The 27,470-nt window shown below is 54.0% G+C and overlaps 1 protein-coding gene across 1 annotated transcript in view; it reads left to right on the forward strand.

The window, feature by feature from the left end:
• The window catches only part of NAV1 (neuron navigator 1), a 287,493-nt gene that overhangs the window by 102,820 nt on the left and 157,203 nt on the right, over positions 1-27,470 (forward strand). The window contains 1 exon segment of the mRNA XM_030561175.1: positions 3,180-3,914. Within this exon segment, the coding sequence (XP_030417035.1) occupies positions 3,180-3,914 (735 nt within the window).

Consider the following 27,470-nt stretch of genomic DNA (forward strand, 5'->3'; position numbering starts at 1 on the left):
GCGCCTGGGGAGATGAGCCGGCCCCTCACGGGGCACACGTACAGGGTCAGGCAGGTCGGGCAGCACTGTGGCTGAAGAGCCGTGGTGATAAAGTGGAGCAGATACCACAGGGACAGGTGGTGTATAAAAACAGATGGAAATCATGAGCACACTGCACCAACCGGGGCCTGTCTCCTGAGCTCCATCCTGCAGTGCAGTGCTTGGCATGTAGAAACTGCCCCAGAGTCCCTGCTCCCCGCATTATGGGGAGACACAGACTGTGCTGGCAGGACAGCTGTAAGGTGTGCTGTGGGTTCAGTTCAATCCGGTGCTGAGGGCTGGGGCCGGGGCCGGTGCAACCATTTAGGTGACCTCGGCGGTCGCCTAGGGCACTAGGATTTGGGAGGCGGCATTTTCTGGGGCAGGGGAGCATGGGGAGGGCTACCTGCAGCAAGTAAGGGGGGGCAGCATGCAGGGGAGCTCCCCGCCCCAGCTCACCCCTGCCCCGCCTCCTCCCCGAGCACACCGTGGCTGCTTCACTTCTCCCGTCTCCCAGGCTTGCGGCGCCTAAGCTGATTGAGAAGTGAAGCAGCGACAGCGTGCTCAGGGAGGAGGCGGAGCAGGGGTGAGCTGGGGGGTGCCTCAGGGCGGAGGATGGGGGGTGGGGAGCTGCCACCGGGGGGGCACCTCAGGGTGGAGGGGGGAGCTGCCATGGGAGGGTGCCTCAGGGCAGGGGCTCGGGGACGGGGGAGGGCGCAAAGTGGAAGTTTCACCTAGGGCGCAAAACATCCTTGCACCAGCCCTGGCTGGGGCCCCCTCCTTCCTTCCCACTGACCCCTGGGGAGCAGAGGATGATTAGCTCCTTTCACCATCCAGCTCTGCACATGTGGACATGCCAGAGCAGCCTTGCTCTCTGGACGTCCTAGACGGCTGCAAAGACAAACTGCTCCATGATCCTGCAGCAACCGGACCTGGGCATAGGCAAGGTCTGTGGGCCCCTCAGGCTTGTGGTTGGACATTCCCTCCAAACTTTCCCAAACCCACCAGAGCTGAGACCTCAGTACAGAGCCTCTGCAGGGTCATTATTGTGACTAAGCAGGCCAGACATTGGGGGGGGGGGGTGGACCATGGGGAGGCTCCAAGTCATTGTCTGTCCATGTGAAGTGAACAGGCCCGCTCCGAGTTATCTTGTCTGGGTTTGGAGCAGGCTTGGCTCACCACAACCCAGCCTCGCAATGAGTCAGGGGCAGAGCCGAGAGGCAATTTCCTCCAATAGGCATTTGCTCTTGAGATGTTTGCAGACTTTCAGTGGGCCAGCTGAGCCTCAGCCCTCCCAGCCTTTGCTTTCTGTTTCTGGGCTGGGCCTCTGCCTTCTCCTCAGTACCCACGGGTGTCTCTGCTTCTCCTCAGAACCCACAGATTGCTTCACTTCTCCTCACTACCCACAGTTATCTCTGCTTCTCCTCATCACCCATGGGTGGCTCTGCTTCTCCTTAGCACCCATGGGTGGCTCTGCCTTCCCCTCAGCACCCACAGGCAGCTTTGCTTCTCCTCAGCACCCACAGCTTCACTTCTCCGCATTGCTCATGGGTGGCTTTGCTTTTCCTTGGCATCATGGGGTGGCTTTGCTTCTCCTCAGCACCCACGGATAGCTCCGCTTCACCTTACCATCCACAGGTGGCTCTGCTTCTCAGCACCCATGGGTGCACTTCTCAGCACCCACGGGTGGCTCTGCTACTCTCAGCATTGCTTGGTGGCTTGGCTTCTCCTCATCGCATGCAGGAGGCTCCTCTTCCTCTCAGTGTCCGCAGGCACTCTACCTCTCCGGAGCACCCATGGGCAGCTCTGCTTTTCCTCAGCACCCACGCGGCTTCCACTTCTTGTCCACCAAGTCCAGCTTTTCTTTATACAGTCCTGAGCTAGCCCGAGTGACAAGGCCTAGGTATTTCTCTCTGTGCAGCCTGAGCAGGCGCTTCTCACCCCAGCACATATTTGCCACCCTAACTCTGAAGCTCCCCTTTCCTCAGCCCCTCAGCAGCATCTCTACTCCCAGCCAAGGACGCAGACGTTCCAACCCCTGCTCTTTAGGGGGGTGCCTGCTTCAAGCCCTGTGTGCCAGGACATCCTGGTAAAGCAGTTGTGAGATCAGGGGGTGCAGCCCCAAGCAGGGCACTGCGGTCAGAACTCCATCCCAGACTCCGACACACTGTGCTGCCACACTAGAAAAGTCACTTACTAGCTTCGTGACTCTTCCCCCCCCCCCCGTACGCTGAGGATAATGATATGCCCTGCCTCACAGGGCTATTGAGCGCTTTGAGAGGGCACAGTCAGGGTGCTGCTTTTGAACCCGGGGAATGGAGCGAGTAGCTATTGAGCTGTGGCCCAAGACGGGGTCTGGAAGAAGGCTTTTTCCTGGCTGCCTTCTGTGGATCTGGGAGCGGCCGGCCCGTGTGATCCCCGATCCCCCGCTGCGTCCCCCCACTCACACGTGGAGCGAGAGCCTTGGAAGCGCTGGGGCAGCCAGGACACGCCTGGGGCCCGACGGAACGGAGCTCAGGGTTGGCCCCCTCGCTTCCCCCCGAGCACATCCTACTGGGGAGCACAGTGCTCTGGACGGGGGGTGGCAGGGGCGCCCGTGGGGCCAGGCTCCAGAGGCGATGGGGCAGGGGGCCGCCCCTGGGTGCAGCAGACCCTTTGCAAACCGGCCGTGCGCTTTGCGCTCCGGCTGCCCGTGGGAACGCAGGCGATCCAGGGCAGGGACCGCGGAGAGGTGTCGGGAGGGGCGGGGTATGGGGCGAAGCCACCTTTCGCCCATGTAGGGGGGGCGAGGCGGGGCGCTGGCTCCTCTGGGCTCTTTAGGGAACCAGCCCGCATTCCCCCCCCCCCCCCCGCCAGCCCTGCGCACACCCGGGCGCGCAGCCTCCCCTCCCCTAGCGCTCGAAATAGAAGCCAGCCCTGCCCCCGTCCCCTCCCCTCGCTGGCTGAGCATCGCAGGCAGGCAGGCGGCGGAGGGGGAGGGCCCTTTCTGCGGGCCCGGACCTTCCGCCGGGTCTCAGTCGGCCGGCGGCGCGGCGCAGCGCGGAGGGGCTGCAGCAGAGCGCGCTGGGCTGGGCTGGACACCCCCCCCCCCGTGGTCTCACCGCCTCTCTCTCTCTCTCTCTTCTCTCCCCGCTCCGCGCCCCCCTCTCCTCCCCACCCAGCAGCCGGCGTGTTAAATGGTTTCAGCGCAGGCGGGATGCTTGGCACCAACCTCAAAAGCCTGGAGCTCAGCGGCGAGGGGCCGGAGGAGCTGAAGGGCTACCGGAAAGGGGCCGAGGGCAAGGGCGGCAGCATGATGCCCAAGCGGCCCAAAGCGCCCGAGCTGCGGGTCTTCAAGTCGGGCAGCGTGGAGAGCCGGCTGCCGCCCGGCCCCAGCCTGCGCAAGCAGAAGTCCCTCACCAACCTGGCCTTCCTCACCGACGCCGAGAAGAAGATGCAGCTCTACGAGCCCCGCTGGAGCGACGACATGGCCAAGGCGGCCAAGGGCAGCGGGCGCGGGGGGCTGAAAGCCAAGGAAGCCCCGCTCATGTCCAAGAGCCTCTCCAAGTCGGAGCACTCCCTCTTCCAAGCCAGGCTCGCCCCCGGCCTGGCCAAGCCGCCGCTGGCCCCGCTCCCGTCCAGCCTCGGCAAGCCCAGCCGCATCCCCCGCGGGCCCTACGCCGAGGTGAAGCCCCTGAGCAAGGCGCCCGAGGCCGACGGGGCGGAGGACAGCAAATCCGACGACGAGCTCCTCTCCAGCAAAGCCAAGGGCCGGGAGAAGCCGCAGCAGCAGCCGGCGCCGGCGCCCGGCCCGGCGGGGAAGGGGCAGGAGGAGCGAGCCTACCTGAAGGTGGACCCGGAGCTCGTGGTGACGGTGCTGGGGGACCTGGAGCAGCTGCTCTTCAGCCAGATGCTGGGTGAGTCCCGTCCCCGCGCCCCGCACCCGGTACCGTCGGCGAGTTCAACTCCGGAGCGGGATCCGCTGAGCCAGGAGGGAATGAATGAGTAGGGCCGGGGGAGGAGGCAGAAACCCAGCCCCCTATTCCCCTCGGAATCCAGGGGCCCGCGGCTGAAAGCGAGGCCGAGTTTGGGGGGAACCTCCTCTCCCCTTTAGGGGGCTTGGTATCGGATTTGGGTCCAGCTGAGGCTGCGATCAAAGGGACTGGCGGAGGGGGAGGAGTGAAAAGTGCCTAGAGCAAATGCTGAGTCCCGGAGTAGCCACTTGTCTCCTCCTGGGTTTGTCCTTCCCCGCTTCCTTTATTCTGCAAGGCGCCGGCACACTGGGGCTCTTTACGTGGCTCCCCCCCCCCCCCCGGGTATTTGTCAGTGTTTCGTTGAGGTTCTGCCTTAAAAAATAACACCCCCCCCACACACACTTTGTCTCCGGAGAACAAAGCTTGCTTTGGCCAAGCGAGCCTTTCCTAGCCCGAGAGAAACCCCCTGGCTTGGCAGGGCGTGCGAGCTAGAACAGGGAGCCGGGGAAGGCGCCAGGGAGGAGAGAGCAAACGGCCCCCCAGAAACAGAAATGTGCAGGGTAGAAAAGCGGCGCTTTCCTGGGCGTCCTTTGGCTGGTGGAACTGACAAGGGGAAGGGAGAGCTGTGAGATACAGCGATCAGCCCGAGCCCACAAGCTGGGCCTGCATGTGTGTAAGGGTGTGCATGTCATGCTTATCTCACCCGTGTCATTGACAACGGGGAAGGGATAGGTGTGAGGTGTCAGACATCAGCCAGGGACCACAAGATGGGCTGGTGTGTCTGTGTGTGAGGGGGGAGTGATGTGCATGCCATGATATGACTGACATGGGGAAGAGAGAGCTGTGAGATGTCAGGCATCAACCAGAGACCACAAGATGGGCTGGTGTGTGTGTGTGTAATAGTGTGCGTGTGTGTGTGTGTAATAGTGTGCATCTGTGTCAGGGTGTGTGTGTGCGGGGGGGGGCTGGAATGTGACACTCAAGAGGAAAATGGATGACAGATTGTGCCTAGCATCCTAGGAAGGGGCAGCTGCAAATGAATCAACTTTCGTATTTGCAGCTGTGATGATCACAGCTGTGAAAGGGCAGATCTCTGGGATGGCAGGAGGCTGTGGGTCTGCAGGCAGAAGGGAGGTGCTGGCAGTGCTGAACATGGGCTGTCCGAGGTGACATTCATGCAGTAAACATAGGGTGCCCTGAAATGTTGTGTGCTGTTGACCGCTGGCTCTGCGGAATGGTTGGATGTTTCATGGAGTGTGTGTGTGTGGGGGGAGGGATGTGTGTGCTCTTAGCAGTGCTGCTGAGTGCCTGTGGCAGGCAGACATGGAGTGATCTGTGGGAGAAGGGGGCGTGGCTGCTTACCAGGGTCTGTTCCAGTCCCTGTTGAGTCGCTTGTTTGTGGTACAGCTGCAGTACAAGCATGAGAAGCAGGCTACTGGGCCGAAAGATGCTCTGATGCCTCCTGTTAAGAGACAGTTATTTGATGAAGAGATACCCGGTATCAGCTCTGCTCTGACCATCCCCTCTGTTACTATGGCCATCCTCCCCCCCACTCCCCCGTGGTATTACTAGGGACATCTGTCTGACAACATCAGTGTTCATGCTCCGGCATGGCGCTGCTGCAGTTCTAGTCCCCATCTGGAGCCCTGGACTCTCTGTAACCCTTCCACGAATGGGCGCTTCAGGAGGGCACCGACTGACGGGTGTGAGCTGAGCTGGGGAATAAGCAGCAGCAGCTGATCTGCTCTAAGCACAGAAAAGCCTGTTTCTGTGCAACTGCCCCCCCATGATCAAACACACACACACACCCCGGAAAACAGCTGATAGTTGGCCCGAGCTGTGTGTAGGGATGGTGCTGCCGGCAAGGAGACAAGGGTGGGAGGGGCAGACTGGAAGAGTTTTTGCTTCTGGAGGTTTGGGCTAGCAGAGGTCTGTGGGTGATACAGACATGAGCTTCACAGCCTTCGTCTGTTACACTGCAGACATGTATTTGTCCACATCACAGAAATTACCACACCCTCGAGTTTGATTGGCAGCCACTGCTCAGGGCTGGGATAGCGAGGGGGCAGTGGGTCAGAACTGAGGGGCATTGGCAGAGCTCGGAGTGGGTCCAGCACTGGAATAGCAGGAGGGTCTGCAGAGTGGGCCTGGAGTGCGTTGGCACAGCTGCAGAGGGGGAGCCTCGCACTGGAATAGCAGGGGAGGAGACTAGAGATTTGGTCGATGTGAGATGCCTGGCAAAGCTGGCAAAGCAGAGGATAGAAATAGCAGGAGGTTCTACACTTCAGGAGCAAGATGAATCTGCAAAGCTGCACAGTGGAAAGTTGCACAGCGTCTGGCTGCTCTTTTCCCGGCTCAAAGAAGCAGCCAAGCCCCAGCTTTCAAGTGCTTACGATATTCACGCACATTTCACAAGGATGAAATATTAAAGGACTGGGGCCTTGGCGAGGCTCAGCATGGGCTGGGGAAGGGGTGGGAGGCTCCATCACTGGCTTGGGTTTCAAGGCTAAACACACAGAATATCCCATTTCCTTGCAGCCCTGGAAAGCTTTCCACGTCCCCGTCTTGGCTGAGAATCTGCCCGCTCCCAGCACAAGAGGGGAGTGTAAATCCTAACGCTTGAAGGTTTGTCAGAGACACAGGCCAAGACAGCTGAGAAACCCGATCCCCTTTCCCCCCCTCACGGAGAGCCCCCTGCCCCACTCAGCTGGGACGCAGATGCTCTGCCAACACCACGCCCCAGATCCCAGTCACCTTGCAAAAGGCAGGATTAGAGGCTGGCTCTGGAAAAAATATTATCAGCCCCGGTGTGTGTAATTTCCTGGCACACTTGCAGGAGTTACCTGAACATGTGAGTCTGGGCATGATAATGCCACTATCCAGCCTTGGGGCAGGGAGAGAAGGTCATGGGATATCTACCAGAGACACCCTGGAAGAAAGACTGGGCCAAATCTGCAGCTGTTGTAGCTCATCGCAGCTCCATTGGCTTCAATCGACTTCCACCAGTGGGGGTTCTGGCCTGTGATTTATATACTGTACCATGTCTGCGCATGGATTTCCTTCCAGCTCAGTGCAGCTTTCTCCGGACGTAATTGTACCTTAGCGCTTGGCTCCAAGGAGCCCAAAGAACGTCACAGCTATTAAACCCTGTGAGACAAGCAAGTGTCCCCATTGTGCAGAGGGGGAAACTGAGGCACGGATTAATGACATTTCTTGTCCAAGGCCACATAGTGAGGCAGCAGTGGGAATAGAACCCAGGAGTCCTGATGAGCCATCATTCACTCCAACCAGATTTCTTCCCAAAGCCAGTAATAGAACCCAGGACTCCTGATTTCCAGTCTCTTGAGTCTAACCACTAGATCCACCTCCTGTCTCAGGCCCCGAGCATCCTCTGCTGATGGCAAGCCGTGGTCCCACAAATCCAGCTTTAAGGTGAGGTTTTGGAGTCTGGCTCCCATCTGGCAAGTGGCAGTCCAGGTGCTGGATTTGCCCCTGATCAGCAGACCTGCTTAGACTGCAGAACTGGCATGGGGAATCCAGTTCTCCTGCAATATTTTATCCCTTCCACACGGTAAGGAAAGGGTCATCCCGAAAAGATTTGTTGTGAGCTTGGTCCCACAGATCAGGGAAGGGTCTGGGGTCCCTGTTATTTTTTCCGCACTGGTTCCTCCATGGCTCAACGCAGCGCATGGCCTGGTCATGTAGGGAAGGAAGTGGGGCTGGGCGGCAGCCAAGGTCTTCCTTTAAATGCAGATGCCTTTGGTCATTAGCAAACAGTCCCAGGACTCTTCCTCTTTCCTGGTGTGGTAGTGAGTATAGCGTGGACTCCGAGAGAGGGGTCAGGCCAGGCTCAAAGACTCTCTGCCACTGTGGATGCTTGACTCTGACTTCGGCTTGTGAGGAAGAGCCCAGATTCACCCCCGTGTCTAACCCAACAGCACAGACCTGGTGGAGGAACATCTGCCAAGAGGTGGCAGTGGAAAGCAGCTGTGACTTCCCTTTCCTCTTGAGAGGCAGGTGGTCCAGTGGATGAGGCATCCGGCTGGGACTCAGCACAGGCTTCTATTCATAGCTGCAAATAGCTCCCTGCGTGACCTTGGGAACATCCCTGCTCTCCTCTCTGAGCTGCATCTGTGAACTGGGGATAACGACACACCCCTTCAAGATTTATAGGTGATAAGAGTTGCTGCATCCAACTATCTTAGGCACCGTCTGGCCTCCAGCACCACAATGCCTGAGCACCTGGCTGTATTTACCCTGAGGTAGGGCTGTGTTACTTTCTCCCAGGGCTGGCTCCAGGGTTTTTGCCGCCCCAAGCGGCGGTAAAAAAAAAGCCGTGATTGCGATCGGCAGCAGCTCCACCGCACAGCTTTCTTCTTTGTCGGCAATTCGGCAGCAGGTCCTTCCCGCTGAGGGACCCACCGCCGAAGAGCCCGATGTGCCGCCCCTTCCTCTTGGCTGCCCCAAGCACCTGCTTGCTGGGCTGGTGCCTGGAGCAAGCCCTGTTCTCTCCATTTTACAGGTGGAGAACTGAGATGCAGAGAGTACCTCTACATTGCAAAAATAACTCTGCACCAGTGAATCTCAGAGCCTTGTCCAGCTGACTCGGGCTGGCAGAAATCTCACAATGGGGCTAAAAACAGCTGCGTAGATGTTTCTGCTCAGGCTCTGAAACCTGGGGAGGGGGTGGATCTCAGAGTCCAAGTGGGAACCTCTACACGGCTCAAAATCAGTTGACCTGGGTTCTGGGACTTGCTGCTGTGGGAGAGGCTTGCAGAGAAGACATAGCCCTAGAGAGGTTACGGGTCGGGTTTTCAAGGGCAATCAGATACCTAAAGATGCAGATAGATACCTAGTGAGATTTTTTAAACCAATGGGAGTTAGGCACATATGAAAAATCCCAGTAGGCAACTAAACCTCTTTGGTAACCAGGCTCTATGTCTGCATTGCACACTAACCCTGGGCTCTGTCTCAGGTTTGAGCCTAAGCCCCTGTTCTGTCCACACATCAACCGGGTCAGCAAGTGCTCAGCACCGAGCTCCTAGGACCCTGCTGGGGGTGTGGCGTGGAGCCCATGCTCTGCTGACTCGGCTCCACATCCTGTCACTTCAGCTCAGCTCAAGCTGCAGACCTGAGTCAGAAGGTCAGCACCATGCAGTGTGAATGCATTAGCACAGCTGTGACACCTGGGCCCAGCTGCTGCAAGTGCAATTTACAGTGCAGTGTAGACGCTCTAGCACGGGCTTGGAAACACTGAGTCCGCAAGTCTAAATCCCTCAGAGCCGGGCTTAGTGTGCAGGGCAGACGTACTCAAAGTGCCTAGCTCCAAGTTACGCAGGTATTCTGCACTAGGGTGACCAGAGAGCAAGTGTGAAAAATCAGAATGGGGGTGGGGGGTAATAGGAGCCCATATTAAAAAAAGCCCCAAATATTGAGACTGTCCCTATAAAGTCAGGACATCTGGTCACCCTATTCTGCATCCCTGCAGGGAACTGAACCAGGTCTTTGGAGCGCAGGCTAGGGCCCTGACCACTAGGCAATCCTTCCTGTCTGTCTAACATCCCTGGCTTTGTGCTTCTTGGGTGACATGCACCTATATAGCATTGGGTGGGTGGAGGCAGGAGGAAGGGAAATGATTGTGGGTTAGTTTTCAGCATTTCTGTACCATTAATGAGAATGTCCCCAGCTTCCTCCCAGAAAGGGGAAGGAAAGTTCCAAGCCAGGGAGTTCACAGCACTAGGTCAGCAGGATGGAGATTCACATTGTTTCCTGCCTTGCTACTCAGGGGAAATTCAGGTTCTGATTTGATTCTTTCCTCCCAAGCTTGTGTTTTTGGACACTGTCTTGCTTCTAAATCAGACTGAGGAATGCCGAGGTTTCTCCTCCCAGCCAGCTTGGCCTTGCTCCATCCCTGTGATCACAGCTCCCCCTTCCTGACTGAGCCACTGGACTGCCCCGGGGGTGACCAATGGCATGCAGTGGTGTGCCCTTATGTTGTCTGTGCAAGCACAGAATCGCTGCATGCAGTCTGGCACTGGGCTGCAGCAGGGCCTGCTTGCTTCTCTGTTCTTCCAGGATAACCACTTCCAGATTTACACTGGTAGTTTTAGTCCAGTGGGGTAGAATGTCCTTGGAAAGCAGAGCAGGTCCTACCACTCTGATGTGCCCGATTTCTCAATGCAGAGCAGTAAATAAATGCAACCGCGCAGTTCTGGTTCTTCTTTGCACCAGGGTTCAGCTAAGGTAGCAAACGTGTTGGGGTCCCAGACTCCTCTGAGGTCTGATCTCTGGGCCTGTTTCCACTTTGGGTAAATGAATCTGGGTCCCCCCTGGCTGACACGTGTGCTTAAGGGGGCCCGAGTCAGAACTCAGGGGTGTCTGGCTCTTGGGTTTCCTTTAGGGTCAGTTACAGAGGTAGAAGCCCATCTCCAGTAGGAACTAAGCAACATTTAGCTAGACTTTTGTTAAGCCTGCTTTGTGGGCCTGATCCTGGGAGGTGCTGAGCTCCCTCAATTCCCATAAAGTCATTATGAGCCTGGGGATAGCAGGGTGTGGAGTCAGACTCGGCTCTTCCCACATGTGTGCCTGGGATAGGGTGGCAGCAGGAAACACTGAGGAGCAGGGATCCCTGGAAATGGCTTCCCACTTGGGTTCTCCAGAGCCCAGATCAGATGGTAGGAGGGATGTGCTGCAGGACACCTCTCTTTTCCATGGGATGGGGAGAGGGCAGAGTGGGGCTGAGAAAGGATTGAGGGGGACTGTGACAGACTCCATTGGAGCTGATGACTGGAAAAAGGCTAATGTAGTGCCAAGCTTTAAAAAAGGGAAGGAGGAGGATCCGGGGAACTATAGGCCAGTCAGCCTCACCTCAGTCCCTGGAAAAATCATGGAGCAGGTCCTCAAGGAATCAATTCTGAAGCACTTAGATGAGAGGAAAGTGATCAGGAACAGTCAACATGGATTCACCAAGAGCAAGTCATGCCTGACTAACCTAATGGCCTTCTATGAGGAGATGACTGGCTCTGTGGATGAGGGAAAAACAGTGGACGTGTTATTCCTTGACTTTAGCAAAGCATTTGATACGGTCTCCCACAGTATTCTTGCCAGCAAGTTAAAGAAGTATGGGCTGGATGATTGGACTATAAGGTGGATAGAAAGCTGGCTAGATTGTCGGGCTCAGCAGGTAGTGATCAATAGTTCCATGTATAGTTGGCAGCCGGTATCAAGCAGAGTGCCCCAAGGGTCAGTCCTGGGGCCAGTTTTGTTCAATATCTTCATTAATGATCTGGAGGATCAGCAAGTTTGCAGATGACACTAAACTGGGAGGAGTGGTAGATACACTGGAGGGTAGGGATAGGATACAGAGAGACCTAGACAAATTAGAGGATTGGGCCAAAAGAAACCTGATGAGGTTCAACAAGGACAAGTGCAGAGTCCTGCACTTAGGATGGAAGAATCCCATGCACTGCTACAGACTAGGGACCAAGCGGCTAGGCAGCGGTTCTGCAGACAAGGATCTAGAGGTTACAGTGGACAAGAAGCTGAATATGAGTCAGCAGTGTGCCCTTGTTGCCAAGAAGGCTAACGGCATTTTGGGCTGTATAAGTAGCGACATTGCCAGCAGATTGAGGGACGCGATCATTCCCCTCTGTTCGGCATTGGTGAGGCCTCATCTGCAGTACTGTGTCCAGTTTTGGGCCCCACACTACAAGAAGGATGTGAAAAAATTGGAAAGAGTCCAGCATAGGGCAACAAAAATGATTAGGAGGCTGGAGCACGTGACTTATGAGGAGAGGCTGAGGGAACTGGGATTGTTTAGTCTGCAGAAGAGAGGAATGAGGGGGGATTTGATAGCTGCTTTCAACTGTCTGAAAGGGGGTTCCAAAGAGGATGGATCTAGACTGTTCTCAGTGGTAGCAGATGATAGAACAAGGAGTAATGGTCTGAAGTTGCAGTGGAGGAGTTTTAGGTTGGATATTAGGAAAAATGTTTTCACTAGGAGGGTGGTGAAGCACTGGAATGGGTTACCTAGGGAGGTTGTGGAATCTCCTTCCTTAGAGGTTTTTAAGGTCAGGCTTGACAAAGCCCTGGCTGGGATGATTTAGTTGGGGATTGGTCCTGTTTTGAGCAGAGTGTTGGACTAGATGACCTCCTGAGGTCCCTTCCAACCCCGATATTCTGTGATGCTGGGCTGGGAGGGAAGGTGTCACAGGGCAGGAGCACTACCTGCTCCCTGGTGACAAGGGGTTAACCTCCACTCCCCCTTCCCTGGTACAATTATCTGGGGGAGGGCTATATACTGGGAGTCAGAGGGGGGATAGTGCCTTTGGGGAGGATGAGCTCTTCACTAAGGGGTCATTGGGGTGGGGTGTGGCAGAGTGGGCCTGGGTGGGATGGGACAACATGGATGGGATCAGGTAGGGTGAGGTTGTAGGATGGGGTGGGACGGGGCAGGGCTGGAGCTGGTGGTGTGGGCCAGGGCATTCTCTGTCACTTGTTCCCTTAGGCTCCCAATAATGGGGGCTGATCTCTGGTTGCCTGCGTCGCCCCGGGGAAAGCCCTTGCTGATAGTGACCATGTTCCCATACTGCTGAGCCAGCCCCGCAGCTGGAGAGATGCGTCTCCGGTCCTTTGGCAATTTGGTTTTAAGATGGTGACATGCTGAGAGGTTGGGCCACTTCCCCATGGGGGATGCTCTGTGGGCATATCTCTGAGTCCAAGTGAATCAATAGATACCCATCAGGGTGGAGAGCGACCGCAGGGTCGGCTTTAGGGCAGGACATTGCATCCCTGGGGGGAGGCCCACTCCAGTGACGTTCCTCCAGCACAGGGAGCCTCCAGGCCCAATAGGTTGCCTGGGGTAGGGGGCTGTTTCCTCCCTTGTGCAAGCAGAAGGGTAGGACTGCTCTGCCAGGCTCTGAGGACAGAGGATGGTTTACGGTGCACGACCCCAAGGGGCAGTGGTTGGCCAGCAAAGGGTCATGTCTGCAGTCCACCCAACCCACAACTGTCCATCATGAATGCACCACACTCTGCCCCCAGGAGCACACCGCCCCTTTCCTAATCTTTGGTCCCCACCAGCTGGAGTCCTGGAGCAAAAGATGCAGCTGGCACCATCACGCCGCTCCTTGTGGTGCTGGCCAGGGCAGGATCTGGCCATATGTGTAGGAACCACTTCACCCACTGGCAATATGCAGTCAGCTGTGGGGTGGAATACAGCAGCTGGGTGGCAGTGCCCACCAACAATCCATTGAGGAAGAATGCTGTATCTAGTAGGGACTGCAGGAGAAGCTTGCATAGGCAGAGAAAGTGCAGAATACGCTCCCAAGTGAGGACCTCACAAAGGGAGAGACTGGTTCGCTGGGGCCACTTCCAGGGCTGACAAGTTTCTTCACTGGCATATAATCAACCCGTTGGAACCCCTGCTTCAGGACACACACAAGGCAGTACACCAGCACGAGAGAGCAGACGGACAGTCCACAGCGGTGTATCCCTAACCCCCCGGGCTCAGTAATGTCTGGTCTCTATGGGGATCATGTTGAGTCTATGGGGAGTGAGGATTTGCTTTGATGGGCTGTGCAGCCTGGCTACCCTTTCTCTCCTTGCCATGCACAACCGCCTCGGGAATCCGCTCCATCCGCCAAAGGTTTCCCTGGAACGCAGGGAGCTGCCTTTCATGCACTGCACAAGGGACACTCGCTGGGGGTTTCCCATCTGAACCCTGGGAGAGAGATGGGGCTGTTTGAGAACAGAGGTGCTGAGGCAGCCAACTAGAACAGGGAGATGAACAACAATGCGAAGCCCAGCATAGAGACAGCCTATGCCTGGGTGTGCCCTTGTCACCCTGCACTAGCCCCAGCCTATGGAGCCCGCAGGACTCTGCACATAGGGCTGGGGGGGGGTGTGCCATAATTCCCAGGCGGGAGGGATAGCATTGGCCTGCTAAACCCAGGGTTGTGCATTCAATTCTTGAGGGGGCCATTTATGGATCTAGGACAAAAGTCTATCTGGGGATGGGTCCTGCTTTGAGCAGGGGGTTGGACTAGATGATCTCCTGAGGTCCCTTCCAACCCTGATATTCTATGATTCTTGATGTCAGCCCCAAGGGTGTATTTGGGATGTGACATACAGCACAGTGACGAGGCTGGGTTACGCGGACACCAACCCATCACAAGATGTCATTGAAGCAAAGAGCATAGCAGGATTCTGAAAGGATTAGGCATGTATAGGAATAATGAAACTATCACCCACAATGACGCTGGCCAGGATTAGCATGGCGGACATGCTGCACAGTGTACGAGCCTGAATGCCCTCTGTGGGGTGCAGGGAGGCTAGTCCCTCATTGACCACTAGGGGCATTCTTGCACTTTCAACTGGTCATTGAGTGACATGGCAGACAGGACCATTGAATGTGATGGATCCCAGTCTGACCATTGCTAGAATCCCACACTCCAGGCAGTGGACTCTACCTCTCACACAACCTTGGCAGACACCCATCCATCCTCTGCTTTGGCTGCTGGACTGTTCAGTGAAACCTCAAACTCCTGCTGTGGCTGTGGAGGAGGTGTGTCCACCCTGGGGCTATGGAGAAGCCCTGGCATGGAGCTGGACTCTGGAAGACAGAAGTAGATTCTCAGCTGAGCATGATGGTGTCTGCTAGAGCAGCGAGACTCAGACTTCAGCTCACGAGCCACAAACGGCTCTTTAATGTGTCTCCTGCAGCTCTTTGCAGAACATGATATTAAAACATTGGTTAATAATTCAATCACTCAGTCTCAGTTATTAACCAATCAGGATGCTTTTACTGTGTTATTAACCAATTGTCAAATAGTTGGTCAGTGATTTTGCTGTGAGAATAATATATATGTAAATGAAACAATGAATTCACACTGGCTCCTTTGGGTAATGTTGATCTTAATTTGGCTCCTGAACCACTGAGGTCTGAGTGTCACTGGACTCGAGGCTTGGAGCATCTCTGAGCTCTTCAGTCTCCTTGCTGTGGAAACACACTCTGCTCGCGTGGCCTGTGGAGGACATGTCCACCAGGAACTGTCTTGTGCTCTAGCTGGCCACTCTTTTATCTACATGCTTTTTCTCGGAGCCGTCCTTAAATCCTGGAAAGCCGCTGATTCTTTTCTCTGGAGCGTGTCCCTGGTGGCCAGGACACGGGACTGATGCAATGAACCACCTGAGGCAGAAGCTTTGAAGGGAGAAGACTGGACAGACTCAAGAGTGTAAACTTTTAGCTTTAGTTTCAGATTGTTTCAGGTTAAGTCCTGACTCTGTTCAATCCATAGGAGCTGGGCCCTAGACTTCAGAGAGCTCAGGTTTCAGTTCCGAGAGGCAGGAGTTGCTCCTGTGTAAGAGGATAACTTAAGTGCAACCTTGCCCCGTGGCTGGGATACACCCCTGGGAGTCAAGGAAGCTGGGTTCTCTTCACTGAGTCACTGGGTGACCTTGGGCAAATACCTTCCCTGTGCCTCAGTTTCCCCATCTGTAAAATGAGGATACTGGTATCTCTTGGAGGGTTACAGACATAAGGCACAATAGACAAACTGAGTCTATTATTGTATTATATCCCTGTATTTACCAATGGCAGAATAGCCACTAGAAGTACATGCCCCATGAATGGACATGGGCATTCAGGCATCTAAATCTCCTCCCCCTAGCAACGTACGTAATATGTGTGCAGCATGTAGTGCCTTCTCCAGAGGTCGGACATCAGTTGGGTAACTTCCCTGCAGGGGTCAGTGACCACAGAGCTTGGAACAAATCCAGACTGGTGCAGGATCCCGTTTGATCAGACTAGACAAGGCGATGGTGTTCGAAGTGCAGGTAGGGCTAGGGAAAAGGGACTGGGTGGAGAGCCACGGGAAGCAAAGCTCTTTCTTCATCTCCAAAGCAGTATAGACAGCAGAAGTGCCAGTTCCCCTCACACACTCCAGCGATGTGCTTCACAGTGGGGCATCTGCCAGAGCTAGAGGAGAACTCCGTCTTTGCATTCAGTCCTTGGCCTGCCCGTGGTGATGGCCAGTTGGTACCAAGTATGAGGTGTTTTTTGTGAGACCCATCAACTTACTTGAAATTTAACAGGCAGATATCAGATCGTACCAGCTTTCAGTCACTGCAGAAGTAGTTGGCTGCAAACAGGTGGCCTCTGCATGAAAGCCAGAGCCATCCATTCCCCCTTGCCTGGCGATTTATGTGCTCTGGGGGCGCTTTGCTCACTACTGCCTGAATTCTCATCTCTGCTTCATGGTCCATATGCCAAAAGGACACACAGGCTTTTACCTTAGTGCAACACTGACCAAAATGTAGGATATTTGCTGCCTCTTAACATCTTGTTGTGGGGTGTCACCCATGTAACAACACCCAAGTCTTTGCAAGGACTGCACAAAGCTACCTCCATAAATCAGGCGCAGCCTGCACCCGCTGGGAGAGGCCACTGGCCCCATCAACCACATGTGTTTTACAGAGACTATTTCAAACATCAAATTATACCTTCCATGTCATCTGGAGACAGAGGTTTCTCATCAAAGCTCAGTGGGAGCTGGGATTGCTAACTCCACTGGCAGCAGGCCCCAGCGTGACAGGGCATAGAGACCATGTGGGCAGTGTGGTGGGAGAACCCAGTTTAGAATGTCTTGAAGCTGCTTTTCTCTGTGTGTGTTGTGGGTGGGTGGGTGGGTGTGTACGTACACAAGAGGGCATATGATATGTGTGTCTCAGTACATGCGGGGTGCTCTGTGTGCGTGTTTGTGTCAGTGCAAGAGTGCATATGCTGTGTCAGTACACGATGTATTTGCAGTAGTGAGTGCACTTTGTGTGGCGGGGGGGATGAATGGGGTGGAAGCAGGCGTGAGTATGAGCAGCGGTTTGCCATGAAAAGGTCAGCACTTCCCGGAGATTTCTAGGAGTGGTGCCTGAGATCCCACAGGTACTTTCTGTTCTAGGTTTGGCAAGAATGCAGCTGGCTCTGGGCAGTGCCTGTTGTAGAGGATGACTCTTAAATGGCAGCCGCTGAAGGGAGGGGTGCGCATGGGGGCAGGGGCCAGCATGGATGTGCCTGGGGGCAGGACACCAGGTGCCTCTGTCTCCTTGCATCCCCATGCCATGGCTGGGTACGACAGAAACCCATGCTTGTGCTGGCTGGCCCTGGATGGTCAGGATGGCTGCCATGGGGCCCTTCCTGCACTGCAGTGGCCAGCTGTGGAGAGGGAGCATGCCGCTTGTCCTTGAACACTGGAGCAGCGGGTGCAGGTCTCCTGGGGACGTGGGAGGCATGTGGCTCAGCAGTGCTCTGGCTGGGGCTATGCAGCTCCGGGCAGTCCTGAGTCACAGGTATGCCCAGTGTGTCCAGTATCATCACCTCTGGCTCACGGCTGGGGAACTCAAAGGGGGAGGGACTGGCTCAAGGTCACCCAGCAGGTCGGAATGGAATCCAGGAGTCCTGCCTGCCAGGCCTATGCTCTGCCCACTAGGCAGGACTTCCTGTTCAAGAATGTTCCCTTCCTAACAGGGTTGTCAGGGGGCTGGAGAGGCAGCAGGCTGCACGTTTGAGGAGAGCCAGGCCCCTAGAGAGGGAGCTGGGAGGATGGGGAGAGAAGGACCCAAGCAGCCCACAGTCTTCCAAAACTCCTGGACCCAATGGCAACTCAGGGGGCAGTACCTTGCCACCTAATTCCTTCACCGATTGACTAAAAACCCCTGTCATTCACAGCAGCAGGGAAGTCGGTTGGCTGGCACATGACAAGTCCTGCTCAGAGGCAGCCCCACTTGCAGAGGAGGTGCTGCTGCCCAAAGCGGCTGTGCGTGCGCCGCTCCCCATCTCACCCGCCTGCTGGGCACGGGGCCTGGCACCTCCACCCTTCCCCTTGGTTATTGCTGCTCTGTTGAGTTAAGCGGCAATAGGGCTGCGATGCTGCTTTATGAGGCAATAACCCGGCCCCATATGCACAAGGAGGCCAAAGGTCAAGTAGCTGTCCCACGTCAGCAGCAGATCGTTGCCTGGTAAAGCCACACTGTGGTGCTCAGAGCACCATTGTGCTAATGTTGCTCTGCTTGCAAGTCCCCAGTGCCCTGGGGCTCAGGTGAGACGATTGGTTAGGAGGCAGATTTCCTTCATGCCAGCTGTAAAATCTGGAGTAAAGCTCCTGAAATTGGGACATGGGGTAGGAGGGAAGGATCCTGCCCTCCTGTCACCCTCTGGTCCCAGGGCTTCATCTAGATCCTTCAAGTGACCATTGCTAAGCTCCTTTCTTGAAATACCATGTTTCCGAACGAGATGGCTGTAATGGCCTCTAGGAGGATACAAGCTGGTAATTTCCCTTTTGCTTAGCACGTGACGGGCATGGCGGGGAGGGTGTGCTGACACTATCCAGGAATCACTGAGCCCATGGGTTGGGACAGGTTCTGTGTTCTTGCTGGAAACTTTGAACTGGGAGGAGGAGGGTGAAATCAAAACATTTTCTTCCAAAGTTTTCAGTAAAAAAGTGAACCCCCCCGAAACCTGATTCGTGGCTTTGGTTGCCTAAAGCTGGAAATATTTTGCATTTTAATTTCTGCAGTGAAAATCTGAAAAATTTGCTGGAACTGGCAAGTGTCCATTTTGATTAAAATCCATTTTTTTGTCCCCAAAAACCATTCTGAAAACATTGGCCTAGGCCCCCTCACCAGCATAAGTCTATCCAGAGAGCCACCGTGCCTATCTCCTAGCAGACATGGGCAGGGAAAGCAGCAAGAGGACAACACCACAGCTGGGCTGTTAGCTCAGGAAACGAAAGCACGGGGCTGGGAGCTCGAGACCTGAGCATCGCTTGGTGTTGGTGTTGCCCTGCCTGAGGGATTATCCCATCGAGGTCCTGATCTCCTAGCCAAGCCACTTCTGGGTGATGCAATTTAAGAATTTTTGTGCTGGGTGATGCAACTCCGAGAACCTCCAGGCCTGTGTGATGCATGGTTAGCAGCCTGATGCAATTCCCGGGGCCTCTGGCTCTGGTGACATATGCCAGAACGCTCAGTAGACCCCTTGGCTTTGCCCAGCTCTTAGTTTATGATCATTGTGCATTGTGTCCTGGGCTTTGCTTTGCGTTTTCCCTTGCTGCCGCAGGCCTCACTCCTCTCAGTGGCTGGAGCATTATTTCCAGCATGAGTCCCCTTTCCCACCATGGCCTCTATTAGTATCCTGCACCCCCATCCCTGTCACGTCCAGTTGAGTTACCACATCCTTGATTTCCCAGTCAGCTTCATGCTTCATGGTGCAGGATAGTTATTCACCTCCGTGCCTCCTTCAGTCCCAATCTCATTAAAACCTCCAGGGGAAGCACTCAGCCGGCATTTGTGCCTCCTTTACCTTGGGGAATTCATTCCAGGTCAGTGCAGAGCTGCAGATAACATCCTTTAAGGTGCGTAACCTTTTAATGATGCCAACCATCGGTGACGGGCCATCTCCTGTGACAAGTGCTTTCATCTCTAGATGTCAGTGGATGGTAGAGCAGCTCCTTCAACGTAGCAAGGGGCAAGAGCTGTTGAACGAAGGACTTGAGTTCAAATCCTGGTGCTTGCATGTGATTAGCTTGCATGTGATTAGGTCAGTTGAAGTGTGAGTTGTTGTGCCACCTCCAGTGGCTGAAGCCCAGCTGGGATACAAGCCCAGATTCTGTTTCGTGAGATGGAGACACTCCTTGATATGGAGTGGTTAGTCCTGTGTTTGTAGAGCAGGGGGTCCTGGATTGTGTCCCCACAATGCTGTGTGTGTCCGTGGTACCACAATGCCATGTGTGTGAGTATATGGCAGTACTCCAGTGATGTGTGTGTGGTTGTACAATAATGCTTTTGTGTGAAACAGTAATGTTGTGTGTGCGATGGCACAGCGATACTGAATGTGTGTGTGTGTCATAGCTGTGACAAGTGCAAAGCAGTTGGCTGGGTAGTGGTTTAGAATCTCTGATGCCAGGCACCAGTCCTGCCTATGTCACAAACCAGCCGCCTTTCCAAGCAGGGTGGCCACCACAGCACCGGTTCACTCCCAGCACACCACTTCCAGAGGGCAGCGTTTATTCATCGGGGTCGAGTTTGCCCCGGCTGTGCAGGAGGCTGCACTGAGCAAAGTGGGTGTGGCTCTTGTCTGTAGTACCTGGGGTAAGCCAGTCCCTTGGCTTTTCTAGCCCCTGTGTCTCAAGCACACTGTCCTCAGAGTTGTGCTAGCCCTGGACATGGAAAATCAAACCAGACTCCCGCACCCCTTTGCTGTGCAGTTCCTTCTCTCAGAGGGCAAAGTGGTTCCCCTGGGGGGCGGTTTGCTGCACTGGAGTGGTGATGATCTCAACCTGCGGCCCAGCATAAAGCTCCAGGAATGCCGAGCAGGTCTGATCTGGAGAGCAGAGGAGTTCTGATGATGCTCCAGGGCAGGGCCAAGCAGGGGACTGGAGCCCAGCGGGTGAGGGGTAGACAGGAGCATCTCTGCCATACTGCATTGCAGCTTTGAGCTGGGGAGCAGAGCCCGGAGGGGAGCAGGGGATGCTGCATTGCAGAGCTGAGCTGAGAAGCTGTGCAAAAGTGGCTCTATCTGTGGCAAAGCAGGAGTGACACTGCAGAGCTGCGCTGATCAGACCCTCGCATTAACTCAGCTCCTTTCTAATCTGTTCCTTTCACGTTGTGTTTTCCGCCGTCATGGCTTTCCTTCTTCTCCTCCCGTCTTGCCTTGTCCAAGCAAGACAGTAAGGTGGTGGTTATTCATTCTCGAGTAGGGCTGAGACTCGTCTCCTGTTGGAAGGAAGTGCCAAAGCCTGGCTCTCAGGAGTTCGGGGCACTTGCTTTTTGCAAGACTTCTCCTCATGTAGTCAGGGGATAGGATGTTTTGCCACGGTGGCAGAGTACAGCCTAGCAACTGTCAGTGCCCAGAGGGAAAGAGAGTTGGAGAGGCCTGAGGTTTTTAAGAGCTGGAGAGGCCCTTAGAGGTTTTTAAGGCCCGTCTTGATGAAGCCCTGGCTGGGATGATTTAGTTGGGGTTGGTCCTACTTTGAGCAGGGGGTTGGAAGTCATCTAGTCCAACCCTAATCATCTATGATTCTATGGGGATAGTGCAGCGTGCTAGCTGTTTGGGGTGGCCCAGGCCAGGGCACGCACATGCGCGCACACACAGCACACATACCCCTACCTACCTGGCACGAGCACTCGTATGCCAGCAAACATATTAAACAAATAATGCACCTTGTACCACAGAGACCCACCATGTACATCTATCGGTCCCCATGTATTCCGAGACTCACCCACTCCTTCACAGAGACGTACACATGTTCGTGCCCAGACGCTGTACTGCGACGAAGCCAACCGTTCACACAGATGCTTTCCCGGATTAGACGCTGGCTGCCGTGGAGTATACAGCAGGTCTCCCTTTCAACCCTGTGATACTATGTGCAGCGATAATCGTACCTCCCACTTACAGCCCTTTTCATCTGTCTTCAGCATGTCTGCGGCCCTTCTTGGCGTTGCACCCAAGAGCTGAAACCAATGGGAGTTAGGAGCTTAGGAAGATCTCACTAGGCACCTACCTGCAGCTTTAGAAATTTGTCCCCAAGTGTCTTCCCCCAAGGTCATACTGGAAGTCTGGGGCAGAACCAAGATTGGAATCTTGGTCTCAGTCCAATGCCCTGACCTCTGTACCATCCTTCCTCGCTGTCATTTTCCACCTGCCGTACAGAGCGTATGTTAAGGGCTGTTATAAAGAGGAGGGTGATTGATTGTTCTCCATGCCCTACCAGGGAAGGATAAGAAGCAATGGGCTTAATCTCCTGCCAGGGAGACATAGGGTAGATATTAGGGAAAACTTTCTAACCATAAGGGGAGTTATGCTCTGGAATGGACTTCGAAGGCAGGTTGCAGAATTCCCATCACTGGGGGTCTATAAGACCAGGTTGGACAAGCACCCATCAGGAATGGTTTAGGTTTACTTGGTCCTGCCTCAACGTGGGGGGCCCGAATAGATGACCTCTCAAGGTCCCTTCCAGCCAGACATTTCTATGATTATCTAATCAATCCTCACGGCAATGCAGGTAATAAGGATTATTCCATTTCACAGAAGGGGAGACTGAGGCACAGAACAAGGACATGACTTGCCCCACATCACAGAAAGAGTTAACTTCAGAGCCAGGAGCAGGGCTCAGGATTTCCTGGTCCATGAAGAGATCATTAAACCACACTTCTTCCTCAGCAGGTGCAAGCTCTTCTTCCAGCTGCCGGTGAAGCAGCTTGTGGACCAGGCTGATAGCCAAGTCCCCATAGATCACTGGCCAGTTGGCCACACTGGCCTGCAGGACGGAAGCCTGCTCTCCTGCTCAGCGCAGTGGAATGTGCTGCCTGCACCTGCAGAGGTCATCTGCCTCTTTGGTTCATTTTAAAATACTGTGTCTCCGGCTCAGTGCAGCTGCCGAGGCTGGCAATCCTTCTTGGGCGCAGCAGGGAGATGCTGAGAGCAGTGGTTTGAGTACCGATACCCCAGTGTGTGACCTAGCACTGGCACACGGTAATTGCACCGTGATCAAGAGACGGGGAGGTGGGGGGCTTTACTGCCACTTGCATAGTGGATATTGTATCCAGAGGAGTTTCCATTCAGTGACAAGTTAGGTTCCATTAGGAACAAGGGAACCAGTTTCTATAAAATAAGGACTGACCTGACATCACACCCAAACCTAGAGTTTGGAAAACATTTAGAGAACTCCCCTCCCAACCTCTAATTTTCATTTTGTGGCAGCATGTAACCTGGTTCCATCTTGGACCAAAAGGGACAGTGCCAGGATCCCATAAGAAAGTTGGAAATCAGGAGTGAGCCAATGCACACAAAATTAACAGGAGTTTGTAGGCCCAAGAGGTTCAGTTATGCAACTATTGTCTGAGTGCAAACTTTCTTAGGGCTTGTCTCCACACTGGGTAATGCGCCCTACAGGGATGTGTTTTCTAAAGAATGCTGATGTTAATCGGTCTGTGCAGACCCTGCTGGTGCTCACTAAAGGCATCCCAGGGTGCTTTAACATAGCACTGTTTCAAACAGCACTACATCAGAGCACACCAGCAAGGTCTACCCAGACCAATTAATGTGCAACACCTGAGTGCATTTTAGAAATCACTGCATAATTCACATAACACCACCATGTAGACAAGCCCTGAGATGCATTCATCACTAGTGATGAGGCCATGAGCAGACCATTCTGGCCCTCGGAGATGAGCTCTCTCTGGAGATAGTGGTACCCCAATTAGGGGTATATTCATAGAAGGATACAGTCAGATCAGGATTTGGCTGCAAATTTCATGGCTCTGGCCTATGTCTTTGTTGAGCCCAATCTGAAGAACCAAACCCAGATACTTCCAAGCTTCGGAGAAGTTTGGGTTTGGATCTGAATGAAGATCCAAATTCCAGCTCTTCCTATCCCTAGATCCTTTGCAGTAATGATGTGAGGTGGTCTCATCACGATGTGCGACAAAGCCAAATGTGAGATGCTGCAACGAAACAATGAACGATTGCTGCACAGTGCCAGGCTTTTCTGTGATTTCCAGTCCGCTGTGCACAGGAACAGTCTGCTCCACCAGCCACTCCGCTCTAGGGCAGCCAGGAACAAAGCCCTCCACAAGGTCTATGTCTACACAGAAAATGCTACCATGGCACAGCTGCAGTACTGCAGGGCTCTCCCATCGCCAAGAGGTGGTAGCTGGCTCAAGGGAAGAATTTGTCTGTTGACTTAGTGCTGTCTACACGGGGTTTACGTCGGCTTAGCTGCATGTCTTGGGGGGGGAGGCTGGATTTTTCATTCCCCTGGTGATGTAGCTGTGCCGATGTAACTTTTCAGTGTAGACCAGCCTGGGGCTAATGCCGAGCACTTCTGAAAATCCAGCCTTTAGGCTTTTTGTATGGGACTGAAATGTCCCGACACGATCTTCTAAATCTCTTCTCTAAGCAACCTGAGTTTCCTGGCTCACACAGTGGTTCTGAATCACACTTACAGCCGAGATGCAGGTATGGGTCGGTTGCTGGCTATTTATATACGTGTAAGCATTTGCCATGTCTGCAGGCTGAGAATAGCTCTCTGATTAGGCATTTCTCACAATCTGATGCCTCTTGCCTATGCGCCTCGTGATGTTCTCAGACCTCTGGCACAATGGCTGCATGGCCTGTTTTGCCTGCATGGAAGCCCAGCTCCCAGCGAGCAGAAGTTGCACCGCGGTGCTTTTGTTGACCCATTTACTGCTACAGTATGTTGTGTAGTATGCCTGCTCTGCAATCAGAGGTGTAACTGCAGCCATACCCGAGCTAGCTCTGATCTAGCTAGCGCAAATGACAATAGAAGTGAAGCTACCGCAGGTAGGCAGCTGCCACTTGAGTATGTATCCAAGGCCCTGGATGGGCAGGGCTAGCCTGCCGCTTCCCATGTCTTTTGACTGGTGGGAAATTCTGGGCTCTAATTGGGCGGTTGGAACAATGATCATGATGGTGATTTGGATGAAGCTCCTTTCGATCTCCAGCAGGAGCCAGGTGATGCCCCCCAACGTAAAGGGCTTGTTTGCTAACCACTGTCTTGCTGTTGCATTGTGATAGTGTGTCCCACTGCTTGGTGACGCTGCACTCGAATAGATCCAGTGGGAGAGAAGTGATGGAAGCCTCTAGTCATGTGAAATCCTTTGGGACATGGTAGAGAACAGCCAGGCACTGGCTGAGGAAAGGTTGCACTAGCTGCACTGATATCGTCTGCCTCTTCTTTCCAGGGTTTTGGTGGGAATGAACTGGAGTCTCAGCCCAGATTCCCTCCCTTCCCCCTGCCCTGAATTTCGCAGCCCAGTGGGCAATGCGACGTGTCTGTGATTGACAGCAGGCCACTTGCCTGTTTATTCCGCTTTGTGAATCAAGGTGAAGGAGCGCCCAGTACAGACTCTGGGACACCCAGCACTGAATCCCATCCCTTTCACAAACCCCTCAGGCGGGAAGAGTTGGGAGCTGTCATGGCATTTCTAATTCATTTCATCTCTAACTGGCATTACCTTCCCAGGGCTTGCTTGGGCATGTGGGAAGATGGAGAGCAGCTAACTCATGTGGACATGCATGGTTTGGGGGTTCCAGCAGCTTCTCCCCTGTTTGCTGTGGAAGCAGAGCAGGGGACGTTCTCTATAGGCATTTCATGGGGTCAGAGACCCCCACTAGGATCATTCGGGAGCCCAGATGGGAGCCCTCTTCCCATCTGATATCACGGCAGATTCCGTCACTGAGAACTCTTCTCCTGTCGGGCCTGGGTGCCAAGGGGAACAAGAAGGTTTTGCCCTTGAAATAGGATGCTTGTGTCTTGCCTTTAGCAAAGCAGACTGTGGCCATCACTGGAGGACTTTCCTGTCCACTGTCCTACCTGGAATTCCAAAGGAGCGGCCATGATTCTACCCAGCCTCAGGGGCATTAAAGACAGTCGCCAGGGAAGTCTGTAAAAGAGGGAAGAGAAGATGAGAAGAAGCAGGGGAAAATGCCTCTGATGCTGCATCCCACCCACCCATCTGTATCAGCCGTTCCAGTGCCACTGCTGGGCAAAGGCTGCTCATTGTTGGTGCTTCTGTCCATCCCTCTCAGTACACTGCACAGCAGAAGGTCCCTTCAGCAACTCCGAAGGGTTTGGCCATCACGCCTGGCCAGTTCCAGCAGGTGGAAATGGGGCACAGAGAGCAAGGGACACTCCCAGTCAAGGTTTTGCCTAGACCTTTTGCCTAGAGGGCTTCATTTAGGACTTCTTAATTGGCCTTGTTAGTCATTGACCTTGAGTGACTTGAGTGACCCATCTGGATGTTATCAGATGCCTCATGTCTTGTGTTTGTGCTTTGGCTGATTGAGGGGAATGGCTGAGCAGCTCAGTTCAAAGAAGTCCCAATAAATGGGATTATAGTGAGCAGGAGACAATAGCTTGCCCCAAAACTAGTAGGGAGTGAGCCCAGAATTAACAGCACTCCTTGCAAAGCGAAGGCAAAAAGCCAGGACTGAAGGGAAATAATCAGCTCCAAGCTCCATTCCCCTCTCCCATCAAAGAAAGAGAGAAAAATTGTGATGGGGAAACCTTATTGTTACCCCTCATTCGTTGGGAGAGGTCTGACGCCAGTTCCTGAAGAGATCCTAGCTGCAGAGCTGGAGTTCCAGCTGCAAACTGAAAATTCGGAGTTAATTGGATCCTGCCCTGTTAGCATTTAATATTTGGTTTCCTGTCTTTGTCTCTGATTGCAATACTGTGACGCTGAGAGCTCCGTTACCAAAGGCAAACAGTTTTGAGCAGGGCTCCTCTGATGCCTTCTGAGCAGTCAGCGTTTCAGAGCCCTGCTGAGTTTTCCAGTGCAGATTGCTTTGCTCCCAAGTGGACTTCTGGGCACATCTGGGGGATCCTGTGCGGAGCCTTTTACAAATCAAGGCTTCTTTTTTTTAAAAAAATACCAATAAAAACATGTTTCCTAAGAGCATGAATTGTCCTGGAGGGAGGTCAGTAGCCTCCTTGCACACATGAGGTTGTGTTGGTAGCACAGCAGGCAGGACACACATCGAGTAGCCAAGAATTGTTTTATTTCCCTTGCATTTTTTCATAAGCAACATGCACATAGGCTCGATCTGGGATTGAAATCCTACCCAGGGCGAAAGGCAACATCCTCGCTGGTTCAGCCATGGACAAAATGGCAACTGGGTGCATTGTGTTAGGTTGAGGAACAGAAGGACTAAGGTTTGCCTCACTATTACAGACGTAAAACTGAGGTCCTTGCTCCTTATGGCAATTAAAGAGACCACGGCACTTTCCATAGGAGGAAGAAGGCTCACTCTGCTGTCTTGGGGAACCACAAATTCCAGTTTGGTCCATTTAATTCTTTCTTAATTGGATATGGCTTTCTTCTCATGTCCTGTCTAAATCTGCTGCATTCAGTTGTTGAGTATTATTAAATAGCTCCTGAGTTCCACCCCAGAAATGACTGCATTTTGACCCCCAAAGAGGGTTGCACCATCTAGGCCATATCCTGGCCCTCGCTCTGCCCTAATTGCGCTGCTCTGGAGGAACCAAGGATCCTCCCAGTGTAAGATTCCTGCAGCTCTGCCCCACATGACTCCCCTGGGTCAGAGTATGAGAGAGGTGGCCAGAGTACGCTGTGCTCTGACAATCCCCAGGCAATATAATGACCCCTCGGAGGCTGTTACAAGCTGACAGAAGGCAGAGCAGCTTTGAGGCTGTTCAGAGTTACACTGGGGACCCCCCAGAGAATCTGGCCCTGTAGATCTATATTCTAGCAATAGTTTGCAAAGCACTTTGGGATCCTGGATCATGGCAGGTGCTACACAAACGTAAGCTGTTGTGACTATGAACTGTTGTGTGGCCAGCTCGGCTCATTGGCACCTGCATTTCTGTTTCCTGCCCTTGGTGATGCCCCATTGGCCAATCTCTTCAGGGGAATAGGAATGCCTCTCCCCCATAATGCAGTGTGTGGTGTGATACATGGGGAGAG

Source organism: Gopherus evgoodei, chromosome 4 (assembly GCF_007399415.2).
Source record: "Gopherus evgoodei ecotype Sinaloan lineage chromosome 4, rGopEvg1_v1.p, whole genome shotgun sequence".
NCBI classification, from domain to species: Eukaryota; Metazoa; Chordata; order Testudines; family Testudinidae; genus Gopherus; species Gopherus evgoodei.